This window comes from Megalops cyprinoides, chromosome 18 (genome assembly GCF_013368585.1).
Source record: "Megalops cyprinoides isolate fMegCyp1 chromosome 18, fMegCyp1.pri, whole genome shotgun sequence".
NCBI classification, from domain to species: Eukaryota; Metazoa; Chordata; class Actinopteri; order Elopiformes; family Megalopidae; genus Megalops; species Megalops cyprinoides.
The window spans coordinates 20,935,212-20,950,504 of NC_050600.1; the positions used below are offsets into that span (position 1 = coordinate 20,935,212).

Here is a 15,293-nt window from a genome sequence, read left to right on the forward strand (position 1 = left end):
TACTTGTATTTCACCACATACATTTCAGATTGAAAGCAAGTCTCCCATTTCCTGGCTGTTTGATCACTGCGCAGTAAAGACCTTGTAGTTTATCTCTGTTGTGCTGATCTTTATCAGTGAGGTAGTGGTGACTCACCTGGACCCCGCAGAAAGGGCCTGTACAGGCTGAGACAGACGAGACAGAGAGAGATGGATGGAGAGACTGAGAGACTGAGAGAGAGCAAGCAAGAGACACGCCAAGAGACTGAGGGAGAGAGAGAGGAGGGGCAAGAGAGAGATGGAGAGACTGAGAGACAGAGAGGGAGAGAGAGAAAGAGAGGGAGAGAGAGAGACTGAGAGAGTGAGCAAGAGAGAGAGAGACCAAGAGGCTGAGAGAGAGAAGAAGACTGAGAGGCCACAGCCGGCTCGGCCTTGTGTCTGTGTTTACACTAAACCCTGTCTACTCTGTGTGCGTTTGTCCTGTTCCAGGTCAGGTACTGTGGGTCACAGACTGCTGTGAAACCACAAGCCTGCTTTCACATGCTGTTAGCGAATGCCCCTGAACGCCCAGGTTAATACTGAGTTAAGCGGTGCTGAAAAGGTTTCCCTGTGAGAAAAAAATAAAAACTGGGAAAGAGCTTTGTTGTGCCATTATTTCTAAATGGTTTTTAAGGGCTTCTTTCCCTTGGGTCATTGTCAAATATCCAGTGTCTTTTTCATGGAAATGTGGCTTTTTCAGGCTGGACTTGCATGTCAGTTGTAGGGTGCTGCTGTTGGTTTTTTTTCCCAGAGAACAGCTCCGGGTGCACTTAAAAGCAGTGCTGTGAGAGATAGCAGAGGGTCACATGTTCAGCCACTGTAGCTTGCTGGAGACTTTCCTGCTCTATTTCTCTCTGTCTCTCCTGGCCCTGGCTGTCTGAAGATCCCGGAGGCTGGGTATGAGGGGAACGCTGTCATCTGCCTGTAGATTTGTGTGTGAGCGTGTCTGCGACCGTATGTATTAGAGAGAGAGTATGTGTATGTGTGTGTGTGTGTGTGTGTGTGTGCGTGTGTGTGTGCGTGCGCGCGAGTATGTGTTAGTCTGTTGTACAAGCGGCAGGATCCCTCCTTTTTTGTGTCTGTCTCTCTCCCTACCCGTCTATCGTTCTTTCTCTCCCTCTCTGTCTCTCTCCCTACCTCCCTACCTCCCTCCCTCGTGGCCCCACCCAGCAGAGGTCGCGTGACTCGGCGCGCGACTGTACTGCAGGAAAAGATGATGCTCAGGTTGCTACGGCAACCGGGCGTCCAGCGCGGAAGGGCTGCCGCGAGTGGCCGGGTCTCTGTCCAGCTGAGCCCTCCCCCTCCAAGCGAGGAGTGCGAGAGACACGCCCCAGACAGGAAGCCCGGCAGGCTCGGGCCGTTTAGCCACACGGGGCGTAAGCACACATCCTCAGGATGGCGATTCGTTTTCCCAGCGAATGACGCTTCCTTTTGCCGCGGCCGTTGTCATGATGCTGGGGAAGGACTACATGCTGGCGATTGTTATTGTCAATCAGGAGGGTAGGTACCATGTGGCAGTGGGGCTCTGACTGTGTGTGTGCAGCTGTGCTGGCGTGGGGAGTGTTGTAGCAGAGGGGGAAGGAAAAGGAAAGTTTGGCTCCGTGTTCATGGCAGGATATGTACAGACACCCTGCAGTTCTCAGAACGATGGATGAGGCCTGTGGGTGTTGCAGTAAGGAGAAATACAGCTGTGAAATACACAAACACGCACACACGTACGCAACATGCTTTATGGACTGCGGGGAAACTTCGCTCGTGTTGGCGAGGCTTGCGGTGGCCGGAGTGCAGGTGCTGAAGCCAAACCGGAGCTCACCGTTAATCTGGCTGCGGGTACACAGATGTGATCTGGACGTATTGGGACGAAACCAGATGTGGTCTGCTCCAGATGACTGACCCCCTGTGCTGTGCATGTGCGTGTGTGTGTGTGTGTGTGTGTATTTGTGTGTATATGAGTGCAGGCGTGTGCATGGGCGTTATTCATGTATGTATGTTTTGTGTATGTGTTGTGTGTGAATGTGTGAGTGTTGCATATGTGTGTTGTTGTGTGTGCGTGTGTGTTAGGCGTGCGTCTGTGTATTGTGCATGTGTGTGTTGTGTGCACATGCGCGTTGCGTGTTGTGCGTGCATGTGTGTATATCTTGAGTATATCTGTGTATCTGAGTGAGGTTAAACAGTGTTGCGCAGGTATGCGCAGAGGAATGTGGCATGACTGCGGCAGCGTGGGAATCCAGTACCTCAGAAGTTACAGCAGACCCCAGTAGCACCCCATCCTGTTGCCTCCTCCGACGCGGTCTCCCAGCATGCCCCTCTTCAGCGCCCCCTGCAGCTTCAAGACAAAGTGCTGGAGGGTCGGTGGAAGGGGGCAGTGTGAAGGCCGAGATCGGTGCAAGTGGCACATCCCCGCGCTGCTGCCCAAGCGCTGCCGACCCGGGAACGCCAGTGGAGCTTTCCTGGCACAGCCTGGCACCCAAGGGTGTCATGTTCTTTTCTAAATAAATGTGAGGGCGACTTCGTGCGGTCACCCGCTCTCTCATGGCCTGTGGGGAAATTGTGTTGCTTGTGCCTCTGCTATTCCTGTTTTGGAGAGACCACAGCGCAGAGACTGTGAGGAGCCATGCTGATTGCATGTGGAGCTGACGCGCAGCTTGGGCTAAAATAGCTAAGCTAAAAAACTTGATTCTCTGGTGTGAGCTGCGGGTGGTACGCTGTGCCGGGTGCTACCAAGCTAGGAGCACGCATTTGAAATGAATGCGCTGGGGAGAACCCCTGGGTGTTTAACACAGGATAAACATGCTAATATGGGCATGCCTGGATCCTGGGCTGACCCGGGCAGCAACAACAGTGTAGCATAGTGATGAGGGGCAGGGCTCGCAAGTGAAGCGGTGCTGTTCAGTCCCCTGCTGGGACACTGCTGCTGTACTTACCTCAGTAAAATATCCAGCTGCGTAAATGGATAAAACTGTAACCTGTGTAAGTCGCTATAGATAAGAGCGTCTGCTAAATGACAATAATGCAATGTAATGTAATGACCTGGCTTGCACAGTATCGAAGGCGGGCTGGCATACTGTCCTCCCGAGTCAGTTTGCCGCGGAAACGCCTCGGGCTTGCCTTGCCGACGGCTGACCTACAGCTAAGGCTTTGATGTGCTCTGCCCCCTCAGCCCAGTGCGGGGGTGTTTTCGATAGGGAACCGTGGAAACGGAGGCTCCCCGCGTGCCGTGTGGCTCCTCCGCTGTACCTCTGACCTCCTCAACCCTCCCCCCCTGCTAGCCCCCACCCTCCCTGTTTAACAGCCTCACTAATTGAATCGTTTTCCTCCCTCCCCCTAACCCCCCTGCTGCTTCTCGCTGCTCCGGGGGGGGGGGGGTCATTGCCCTTTCCTCCATGGCAGGATTTAATCTGCAGGAACGTCTCCTCGGATGAAGGCCGGGACGTGAAATACGGGCCCCGTGACCGAGCGCCGGGCCTGCTTCACGACCACGTCAGCAGTCTGCCCGCCGCGGGCCTGGCCTTGCTGTCTCAGCCAGGGGCTCGCCTCGTTTATTGCCCTGCCCAAACCCTCCTCTGTCCGGGGATTTGCTGACCAAACGTGTCTGGGGGTGGGGGGCACATTACATTATGTTACCTCAGTTATTCGCGTAGCACACGGCTTTAACCAGGGCCATTCACGTAGCTGTTTTCCATAGATGTGACTGGATACTGGCTGGCATGGCTGTCAGATTTGAACCTGGGGTTACTAACTCTGCCCCTGAACACCAAGGTCACACTGTCTCCCTCCATAAGGGATCCTTCTATCCATTTCCAGCATCTCTGGTTTCTCCTTGTAATGACCTGCTATCAACTGAAGGGGCAGCACAAACTCAACAAACTGGTAGATAGGCAGTGATGACAAACGTCACTATGATAATGGATTTAGATGAATTTCGAGAGCACAGGGAAAATTATATCACAGCGCATTACTTACACAATCTAATTCTATCTATTTATATGCTGCAGTTTAGCGAACTTATATTGTACATACTCTGGAAACGGTGTCAGAAGGTCAGAAGTCAGGAGTTTTATTGTTGCCAGTTTTAAAACACAATAAATCAGTTGTCTCGTGTGAACATGAGGTGAAATGTAAGTTCTTTACAGGTAAGATTACAGTGTGACATGGTGTTGCGAATGCTTTTTGTGATATATCTTAAGCGCCACCATCACTCATACTATGCGCTTCACTGGTAGTAAGAGCAGGAGTTATCACAGACACCTGTGATCCTATCTCTGTGACTGCTGTGCTGGAATTGCACCTGCTGAATAGTACTGTTACTGTGATTTGCTTTCCTGACTATATGCTCACTTGTGTGTATCCTGGCATGTCTCTTTTTGTGTGTGTTCTTCATTGTTTGTGTGCTGCTTCTGTGCAAGTCTTGATGTGACATGTTGAAGCTCTGAGTCTGTGAGCTCTAAAATTACCCATGTGCCCTGGGAGCTTGGCCCCTCACTCAGACAGCGTTCAGACCTCCCTGGTCTCTCCACACAGCACCCTTTCAGCGCACCCCTGGGTTTGTGTGCTGCCCTGTCACAGCATGGTGTGGGGAATCACGTACCCTGTCTCACAGCTTGGTAGAGGCAAGGACAGATGGCCACACCCGCTCACTATCCTTATCAATGCCGCCGGCAGTGGATTCTCTGTAAGCTCTACCGCTCTTGTGAACTTGTCATTGGAGGAGGAGTGGGTGTGGTGGGGTGTGCTGTCATTGTGGTGTGAGGTCTCCCGGTCCAGAGGCATGCTGTGAAAAGGCGTTTTCTTTCCGTTTTCTTTTCTGGGACACCTGTGTCCAGCTTTGGTCCAAAATCTGTAGTAACCCCCCTCCCCTCGGGCACACACGCACACATGCGCACGCACACACACCCACACACCCCAGAGCCAGGTGACCGTGAACAGCCCAGAGTGGCTCAGCGGAACACAATGACAGCATGTCTCAGCAGGAGCCCAGCGACACGCAGACACGTACCCAGACACAGGCCTCAGACTCCCCTGGGAGACGTCCCCCTGAGAGATTACCACTGTCAGTAACTACACTTCCCCTCCCTAATCTCGCATCCCCCCCCCCCGTCTCTCCTTTTTCTGTCCTAAAACACCGAGCGCAGCGCGCGGCCTCATTACCATACACTTAAACTCCTTCTCCGCTTGGCTGGCCCCGGCACCGCAGGCGGATATACATTTGCACCAAGCGGGATTTACCCTGCGGAGCGTGTCAATACCGGCAGCATTCTTCTCGCAGGGTCTATGTGTGTTTCATTTTGTTTGCGAGAGCGGTCGTTTATGCAATGGCAGGGGTTTGCCAAATACCTTTTTCTGTGTGTAATGTTGTTTTAGCTCAAGTTGGGCTGATGCGTTTAATAACTTTCAGCTGTTCCCTGGAGCGATGCGCTGTACGGGGAAAACAGCTTCCCGTACATGGAGTCGATGAAAATGCTTCAGCTGTGTGTGTGTGTGTGTGTGTGCGTGTGTGTGTGCACGTGTGTGTGTCTATGTGTGCATACATTCAGTGTGTGTTTACCTGTGTGTGTGTTCACACTTAAGGTGTGTATGCGTTTATATATGGGTGAGTGCATTGACGTGTGTCCATGTGTTTGTTTATGTGTGTGTGTGTGTGTGTGTGTGTGTGTGTGTGTGTGTGTGTGCGTGTGTGTACATATAAGTCAACTCCTCTCAATGGAATTTCTCTGCTTCCTGTGAGCAGAGCTATCGATCTGTCTGTATGTGTTTCCAGTGTGCCCTTCTGACAGCGGCGTGTCCGTGCCTCTGTAAACAGGTTGCCGATTAAATATCCAACATGTCCACCTGTCAGACAGCCACCCTCACGGCCTTTCTGCCGCTGTCCTCTGTGTGAGCAGATGTGTGGAGCGACCAGTCCTTCCAGACCGACCCGGACCTGCCTCCGGGCTGGAAGAAGATCGCCGACATGGCGGGCGTGTACTACTGGCACATCCCGACGGGCACCACGCAGTGGGAGCGCCCCACGGCCCACCCGGGCACCGCCGGCCCCGCGCCCCCCTCCCAGCAGGGCGCCGGCGGGGACGCCTCCGCCCCCTCCCCCACCCCTGAGAAGGAGGTGAGAGCAGACCCCGTGTGTCTTGTCCTGAGCGTTGTGTTGGTGCGCAAGAGCTGTGTCTGTTTGTAAGAGCTGTGTCGTGTGTAGCAGCTGTCTGGATGTGTAACGGCCATGTCAGTGTGTAAGAACTGTGTCGGTGTGTAAGCATTTTGTTAGTGTGTAAGTGCTGTGTCAACGTTAACACCTAAGAGTCATCAGTATGTAAATACTGTTTTCAGCGTGTATGTACTGTGTCAGTGTCTAAGCACGCTGTGAGTCTGTAAGTGCTGTGTCAGTGTGTAGGCTCAAATCAGTCCAGGGGCATCTGCTGCCATTGTTTCTGCACAGAAGAGCTCCACAGTCTCCATGCGCTGTGATCTCACTTTCTGGAGTCATGAGAAGGGCTCAGTTGGGTCCCCATGTGAGATGTTCTGCACGGTGACCTAGCTGTACTCTCTCTCTCAGAACATTGCACCATGTGATTGCAGTAGTTACAGGCTCGATCCAGCTTGGTCCTCACTGGTCACATCTGCATATAGTAAGGAAGTAGGCAAACCAAAGGTCAAATTGAGAAGGTTATATTTACAATACATATCCATTGTGTCCATAAATGCATGTATCTGCATACCTTTTTCAGGAGGAAATGATACTAGTCGCCCTAATACAAGCAAAAGTATTCCTTTTCCTGTGTTATCACACATGCACAGTGTGACTGACCTCAGAGAGGGCACTCCTGTCAGTCTCAGGATATAGAAAGGGGAAATCAGGATCCATTTTCTCCTGCTTATCTCTGTATTGATCCATTTGCTTTGTAGCGAGCAAATGTCACCTTAGCTGTGAGCAGATCTATGAACAGCAGAGAAATGACAATCAGCTGCTCAGCAGTCCTGGTTAGTGTGAAGGGAATCTCACACTGTTCTGCAGTCAGTTACTGGTCTGGCCATAACCTGGTATTGACCAGAATCTGGGGATTTGATTCCCTTAGCGTAGCAATTGGTTTTTCACAGGGTTTAAAAAAATACAGCTGTACATAGGTAGTGCAGTTTGATGGCTCGCAATTGTTATTTACATTTACATTTACATTTATTCATTTACCAGACGCTTTTATCCAAAGCGACTTACATAGGTTACAGTTCTTTACAATGCTATCCATTTATACAGCTGGATATTTACTGAGGCAATTCACCTTAGTATTATGTCTTTCCTAATTTGTATTTCTCCTGTGTCCCTGGCAGTGCTCTGCCCATGCAGAGTTGTTTTTTGGGGCTTCCCAGCGCTCAGGCAGCACCACCTCAGACAGCTCGGTGGAGCCTGTGCCCCCCTCTTCCTCCTCCGACACCTCTGTGCCCTCGTGTGGGTTCGTCAACAGCTGCTATTTTGTAAGTCCCGACTCCTAAAAGCAGTCTGCTGCTGCTGCTGCTGTTCCACTATGACTGCTTCACTGTCCTTGTACCACTAGTACTCTTCCACTGTTCCTGTTCCACCTCTACTGTTCCATTATTCCTGTTCCACTAATACTATTTCACCTTCTCTGTTCCACTAATACTCTTCCATTGTTCCTGTTCCACCTCTACTGTTCCATTATTCCTGTTCCACTAATACTGTTTCACCTTCTCTGTTCCACTAATACTCTTCCACTGTTCCTGTTCCAGCTCTACTATTCCATTCTTCCTCTTCTACTTATGCTGTTTCACTTTTCCTGTTCCACTAATATTCTTCCACTGTTCCTCTTCCATTCATACTGTTTCACTTTTCCTGTTGCACTAATACTCTTCCACTGTTCCTGTTCCATTCATACTGTTTCACTTTCCGTTCCACTAATACTCTTCCACTGTTGTGTTCCATCTCTACTCACTGTATCACTTTCCCTGTCCAAATTCTGCTGTTCCACTGTTCATGTTACACCAATACCTTTCCTCTTTTCCTGTTCCATTGTTCCTGTTCTGCTACTATTCTTTTACTGCTCCTGTTCCACTGTTACTGTTCCACTACTACTGTTCCATGCACGGTGTAGTCTTATTGCAAGGATTTTGCCGATCGCTGGTAGGGATTAGAATTATCTGTAGACGATGATGCTGTGGGCTCGCTTACAGCCGGTCACAGCTGTTGATATTGATTACTTTATAGCACGGTCTACATGGAGAAAAAGCCAATGTTGCAAAAAAATGTAGGCTTGTCTGATTCAGCTCCTAAACTGAGATCTGCTGAGCAGGCGTTTCTGGGATAGCCCGCAATATAAATGATTGCAGATAGTATTGATCAGCTTTTAAAAATCGTTTTTACAGCGCCGGGTTTCTCATCTTTTTCCGATGATTGTTGGACTATTAAGATGAGCTGGCCTGCCACTGTAACTGCTTGTAGAACAGCGCCACCTACACACTGTGGAGGAAGGGGGAACTCCAGTACCACAGCTCCTGAGTGGTACAGCAAATGAACTTCTGCGAGATGGAAATGTGGAGACATAAACATTTAAATCAGAAAGGGACTGCCAGTAAGCATCGGGCTGGTGAAACCCTACAAGTGGTCTGTAGCTCAGGACTCTTACTGAAGATAACAGGGAGATTTTGCAATATGAAAAATTGTTTGAAAAGGTTTCTGTATGTTTACAAAAATGGCTGTATATAGTAATACAGAATATTGGAGTAACCCTACTTACAGATCCATACATGCTTTTTAACCATTCAGATTATCCGTTTATCCATTCTGTCTGTCCTCCCGGAATAGCTTGTGTCACTGTTGAATGTTTTCCCCCTGTCTCTTTAGTCACACCCACCTGGGCATCTGTTAATCTGATCATTCACATGTCACCTAACACACTGTCAATAAAGTCAGAGAGTTTGGGAGCAAATTTACTCAATGAATGATCTCTGGTCAGACTGAAGATTGGGAGAAATGACATTTATTTTGAAAAGTAAATAGAGGACTTTACAGAAGTGGAAATGCTACCTGACCCAACTGAACGAGGGGTCAAAGGGGCAATGTGAACTTTCCTCCCTCCGTACCAAGGCGTCACGTGTCCCAGGGAGATGTTGTGTAGCGTGTACACTGTGCCGTGCCGTGCTGTGCCGTGCTGTACCGTGGTGGCCCCTGTCTGTCGTACTGAGCTGTCCACGTCTTTGTAGCCCCGCTCATCATCATCATCACAGAACACCGCCCCCCAGGAGAGATGCCCGGAGCTCTCACATGAGGAAGACCACAAGGTAGGACCCCCCCCCAGGCTCCGCCCCTTGACTTCCTGTCCCCTGAAGCATCTGCCATTTCATGTTCTGTTTTGTCCGGGTTGTTTTCTAGCCAGTCTTCAGCGTAGGATGGTAAGAGAGAATAGATGTGACTGTGTCCCTCTTTGTTGGCCTAAGGGTACACATGGTCTCTGTCTGTCGTTCCATTTTCTCCCCACACCTCCCCCATCCCCCCGTCCCTGCCATGTGATGTTAAGTGTTGCGTTGTCCTGTGTGCACACTTGTAAACCTGTGACGCCCACTACTGCCCTTAGCGTCAGTGGACCAGAGATTCCGCAGCAGTGATTGGCTTGATGTTGCCACTAACCCCCCCCCCCCCCCGAATCATTAGAACACACAGCCAGCTGGGAAAAAAAAGCCGTAACCTTGTCTTTGTCTTTCTCCCCTTTTCCCTCTCTCCTTCCTTCTCTGGGTGTTTCCCTTTATCTGTGTGAATAACCGCGTGCATAGAAACAGCCATGGAGTGATTTTGCTCTTCTGAGTGGGGGAAAGATTGATAGTGAGATTTGGAAGGCAAGTATCCATATATCTCTCGCTGTCTGTATATACTCACAGCGCCTGGCTCACAGTCTGACTGCAAGCACAGATACTCTATTTTGAGCAGATATTCGGCCCCTGGGTTCCCTCCGTCCTCCACACTTCCTTGTCTACGAGATTACAGTTCTTTACAGCTCCAGTGCTGTGTACATTGCTATGCAAGCTATGGATGTTCTGTTTTTAGACCACTCCCCTTCAAGATTGTTCATAACAAGCCAGCAAATCAGAACACTTGTAGCTTCAACAATGGGAGAGACAGATCTTTCAGTGTGAAGCACACAGAGCTGACCATCTCCTCAGTATATAGAATATCTGTGCTGTGAGCATGTGCTTTTGCTTGCTCTTTCTGCCTCAGCCTAACTGCTGCTCGTATCCGCTAGTTACTTGTCTTCAGCTTGAATAAAACCCTCAACGGCAGCCCTTTTTATTGAAAGTAAACTTTTTTGCGGGAACATGCTTTTATTTTTCTTTTCATTATATGTACGTTCAAACGTGTTCTTGCTTTGCCTCCTCAGCTAGTTCCTCTGAGGGGCAGATTTGATTTCCTTGGCTGGGCATGCTCTTATTTTTCCTCATGTAACATGGCTGAAAGAAACAGGTCTTCGGGTTCCTGTATCTTGCATGCCGGTGCAGGAAGACATTACAACAACGGAGGTCCACGATTTGTCTGTGCCTGATCGTATGCGGGCAGCATCACCTGGAATTCCTGGAGCTGGTTGCCAGGGAGCCACGAGCTCGTTGCCGCAGTGCTGACTCGGTCGTTTTTCTCTCTTCAGGACCTGCAGGCGGCCACGGTGAACCCTGACCCCAGCCTCAAGGAGTTTGAGGGGGCCACCCTGCGGTACGCCTCCCTGAAGCTGAGGTGGGTCCTCTCCTGTGGGCTTTAATAACACAGAAGGAGAGGTAGGCTCTTCTGAGTCAGTGTGTCTGTTTATTTCAGTCACTCGTATGTCCCCCAATTTACTATTTAATCAGGGCCTCTAAATTCAAACACAAAAGCAGTGTACAGTCTTTTGTAAGAACAGCTCTGCGGGTTTTACTACTGAATATAATACTGACAATGACCTCAGAAATTCAGCAGAGAAATTCACCCCAAATCTGGCTGTACTGACAAAAAAGAAATGTGTCTTACAACATCTTCTTTGCAATTTGCCCACCAAATCACCTGAGGTAACCCGGTGGCATCTCAGTTAACTGTACCTAGTCTTATCAGTTTAGCATGAGGAGTCTTAATACTTAAGCATACATTTGAGGGGAATCTGGAACATTAATGTGTTTGCAAACCTCTCCTACAATTGATTGATTGAAGTGCACCATGGGTAATGACCCTCCTTTAACCCTACTCTTGGTATTATACATCTACACACCTATGAGTAAGAGATTGAAATTCTTTCTTAAAGTCCCTGGAACAGCTCAACAAGCATTAGGAAATGACACACAGGGAGTGTTTGGTTGGATACATGTAGCTCAGACTAAGTTCTATAGATGTCCTTTATAAGGCATATTGATGGAGTATTCTAAATACTCGCTTCGCGTAGGTTTATTTTTGATAGTAGAACCCAGGATGACCTGAGGTTTTAGGGAGGAGTATAGGATAGATGTGGTCCACCTGAGTCCTAATCCTGGCCCCTTCTCTCCAGACACCAACCCCAGTCAGATGAAGATGACACAGGCAGCATCAACAGTGACCCGGAGGCTAAGGTGAGCAAAAATGCCTTAAAGAAGTTTTAAAGAAGACTTTAAGGTCACTGCAAAAGGAGTGTTTCTCCCATGTCAGGTTATTTTTGGTGTGAACATGTGTGTCCCCTCTGTGCATATTTCTCATTGTTTCCTCTTATTGATGGCTGTCCTTGGTGAATACTGAATTAACACTGTTGTGTTATGAACCTGTACTGTACAACTGTACAATAGACTGGTAAAAATATGCCACCTAGTGTTAGGATTGTGAACTGCATGGACTCACTCTTTCCTTAGAGTTTGAGGCCTCCAGGAGTGGGCCACTTGATTGTGTTTCCTTCACACTTCCTGTTTACACTGTGGATAATGACTGCCAGATGGAGGTTAGGTGTACAGGAGCTCAAAAACAGGATACATCTAAGGGGGACCCAATTATCACAGTTATTTACCACTGGAGTGGTGCTGAGTTGTAATGAAAGTTAATAGGTAGCACACGGTGAGTGCATTCAGAAAGCCTTCTGCAGGGAAGTGAGCTTGCATCAGAAGAAGCCGAATGTCGAAGAGGCCGCTTTCTGCAGCGTCGGCAGGTTGCGTCTCCGTGATGTTGGCACCTCATCTGTATCTGCGCTTCGTTGCCAGCCGGATTGGTACTTTACATTCACTCAGCAAACAGCGTTAGACAGGGCTTGGCCTTTGGGCGTCTGTTTGTGCTGCTGAATGATAACTGCATTGGTTCTGATTAAGCAAAACAGCAAAAGAGTCCAATAGTGCAGCTGTTGGTGATGGGTTCAGTGCCCTGACTGCTACTCCACACTGCAGCCCTTTGGTCATAGGTTCAGTGCCCCGACTGCTACTCCACACTGCAGCCCTTTGGTCATAGGTTCAGTGCCCCGACTGCTACTCCACACTGCAGCCCTTTGGTCATAGGTTCAGTGCCCCGACTGCTACTCCACACTGCAGCTCTTTGCATTTAGTGCGGTGCATGAACCCTGTCCATGTAATCTCAGATGTTTGACTATGTAGTGGTAGTAGATTGCAGTGTAGGGCGGCAGTGTAGCATAGTGGTTAAGGAGCAGGACTCGTGTCCGAAAGGTTGCCGGTTCGATCCCCGCTGGGACACTACTGCTGTACCCTTGGGCAAGGTACTTAACCCACAGTTGCCTCAGTAAATATCCAGCTGTATAAATGGACGACATTGTAAAGAACTGTAACCTATGTAAGTCGCTTTGGATAAAAGCGTCTGCTAAATGAGTAAATGTAGATTGATACTTAGTGACGTAATGTAAGGGTTTATAGGTTAAGCTTTGTTTAGACAGATTCATTAATAAATGTTGTTAGAGCTTTTTCCTTCACTGCCAAGGATGGCAGAATCCAAAGTCTTTCGCAGTGGACTCTCAGAAAGGACAGGTTCACAGCGATTACTGGATTACTGGAGGAGTGGAAGGGTTTTGTGTGGATTGGTTGCGTCTATGTATGACATCTGAGGTATGATGCACCTCGCTGTACTACTCAAAATATATGTAATGTGTATTCAGTTAGTCACACTTTGGAGAGACATGCATTCTTGAGCTAAGTGCTGAGGGAAGGGTAGTATAGCAGCACTTTATTATCCCAGTGACGGTGTGTCATCTTAGATCAGATTAGTTCTGTCTCGCTACACTGACCTTGTGCTCAGCTTCAGCACTATCTGCATTGTATAACCTGTACACATCCTGCCCTTGTACCTGTTGTTTGCCCACTATATGCACTTTTGTACGTCGCTTTGGATAAAAGCATCAGCGAAATGGATAAATGTAAATGTAAATGGAAGGATTTCCACGCTGCAATGCTGCCACCTTCTGGTACTGTGGTGTAACTTTTTGCTGCGCCTTTGCTAAGCAGCTGAACTGCTGCAGTGGATCCCAACTGTGGGACCAGGTGGGGCGTGACAGATAGGATTGAGGTGGCATTGGATGCAGAGTATTGAACTTGCATATTAATTAACATTTCCAATCAAATTACAGAGTGTGTTTGGACGTTTACACCCCCATACCATGCATTGTATCCCTGTAACTTTCTTGCCAGACCCCTGATTTCAGATGGGTTTCCCTGCTTCTGCGGTCACTAATACCACAGATCAGTTTTTCTCATAGGTCAACATGCTATCAAATGAGCTATAGATCACTACATCTGTTTCTGTCTCCTACAGCTGTGCGCGCACGCACGCACACACATACACACACACACACTCACACACACATACACACACACACGTGTACACACAAACGTCCCATGCTGAGCCTTAGTTCCACCCCACTTACACACACACACACACACACACACACACACACACACACCTCAGCGGGCTTGCACAGAAATACAGCTGTAAATGCAGTGGCGGCATTTGTTGCTTTTCTTGATTGACAGCTAGCTCTTCATCGGCGTCAGCGGTTGTCCGTACCAGCAACGTGAAACGAAAGGAAGACTGAGAGAGCAGCGAGGCGCGGTTCAGAGCGCCCCGCGCGGGTCTCCAGTGCGGAGGCAGGTGGAACAGCAGCGGGTGCGTCCGCTTGAGGGTGACCCCTTGGGGCCGCCCGGAGCCACGTGGGTGGGAATGCGATCCCCGCGCCAGACTTGCGGATGTCCCGCTGGTCGCTTCCACACTGTTACAAAACACAGGGAGACGTTTAAATATTCATGACACTTAACACGTCGCTGTTGGGGAAGGAGTGTGCCCTGTTATGGCCGTCTGCGGCCAGTCGATAGGTCTGTCGGTGCATCTGTCATTGTGACGGCGCACGCTCGTGTCTGTCCTCGTGGCAAACAGCCATCAGTGTGCCTGGCGGGTGCAGGAGGGTGCAGTCAGTGTAGTCCGCGTTATGGCAGCCTGCCGTTACAGCAGTCCGCAGTCGGCTTCTCTGTTTGCAGTGCATCTATGGCCCTGCGTTCATTGCATCTCTTCCATACGGAAGCCTGCAGCCCATCCGTCTGTTACGGCAGCCGCAGCGTCCGCGATTACGACAGGCTGCAGCCACTGCGCCGTCATGGCAGTCCCGGCGGGTCTGTCGATTCAGCAGCCTGCAGGAAGCGTATCCTGTCAGCGCATCAGTCCGCAGGTGCCGACTGGCTGCGGGTGGGGGGGGGTGAGGAGGGGGGGGTGAGGTGCAGTGGAATTCATTAGCGGCCCTGCAGCCCATGCCATAGTGACAGACACCCTGCCCCCCCGCCCCCCCACCCCCATGGGGAGTGGGCGCGTCGAAGTGATTTATCAGCCTGGGCAACAGCCGCGAACACGCGGATATACTCCGGGAGAGGGGAAGCGCTGCTCGCCCCCCCCCCGGCGGGGCCCCGCGGAGCCTCAGCGCACAGAGCAAGGCCCGGAGCGCAGGGCGGGACAGCACTGCGGTCTGAACGCGGAGGGAGGCCCGATCGATAACGGGGCTGACCGATGGGGAGTCCCCCGGGGGGCCGCTTAATGTCCACCGGCAGGTTAAATTATCATCGTATAACTTTCACCTCTCCAGACTCGTCCTAAAGGACAGTCACTTTACTGCCGGATCAGCGCGATTTACTGCGGAACTTTCCGCAGGCCTGAGAGGACAGGTTTATCACTTTACGGCCAAACTTCAACTATTATACCATTATCTGACTACATTTCAGTCTGAAGTGTGCTCAGTCCCCCGCATCCTTTATCTGTGTTTCTATTCTAACATGTTTCATACTGGGATTAACAGTACAACGCTGAAGTCAAGGATACCAGCGTG

The 15,293-nt window shown here is 50.0% G+C and overlaps 1 protein-coding gene across 9 annotated transcripts in view; it reads left to right on the forward strand.

Annotated features, from left to right (window-relative positions):
* LOC118793070 (amyloid-beta A4 precursor protein-binding family B member 2-like) overlaps positions 1 to 15,293 on the forward strand; it is a 98,362-nt gene that overhangs the window by 42,321 nt on the left and 40,748 nt on the right. For 7 of the 9 annotated variants that reach the window (XM_036551026.1, XM_036551031.1, XM_036551032.1 and 4 more), the window contains 6 exons: positions 5,901 to 6,118; positions 7,333 to 7,476; positions 9,220 to 9,297; positions 9,787 to 9,849; positions 10,650 to 10,735; positions 11,514 to 11,574. In XM_036551026.1, the coding sequence (XP_036406919.1) occupies positions 5,901 to 6,118; positions 7,333 to 7,476; positions 9,220 to 9,297; positions 9,787 to 9,849; positions 10,650 to 10,735; positions 11,514 to 11,574 (650 nt within the window). The remainder of the gene's footprint in view (positions 1 to 5,900; positions 6,119 to 7,332; positions 7,477 to 9,219; positions 9,298 to 9,786; positions 9,850 to 10,649; positions 10,736 to 11,513; positions 11,575 to 15,293) is intronic. The other 2 variants (XM_036551034.1, XM_036551035.1) reach the window with 2 other exon arrangements.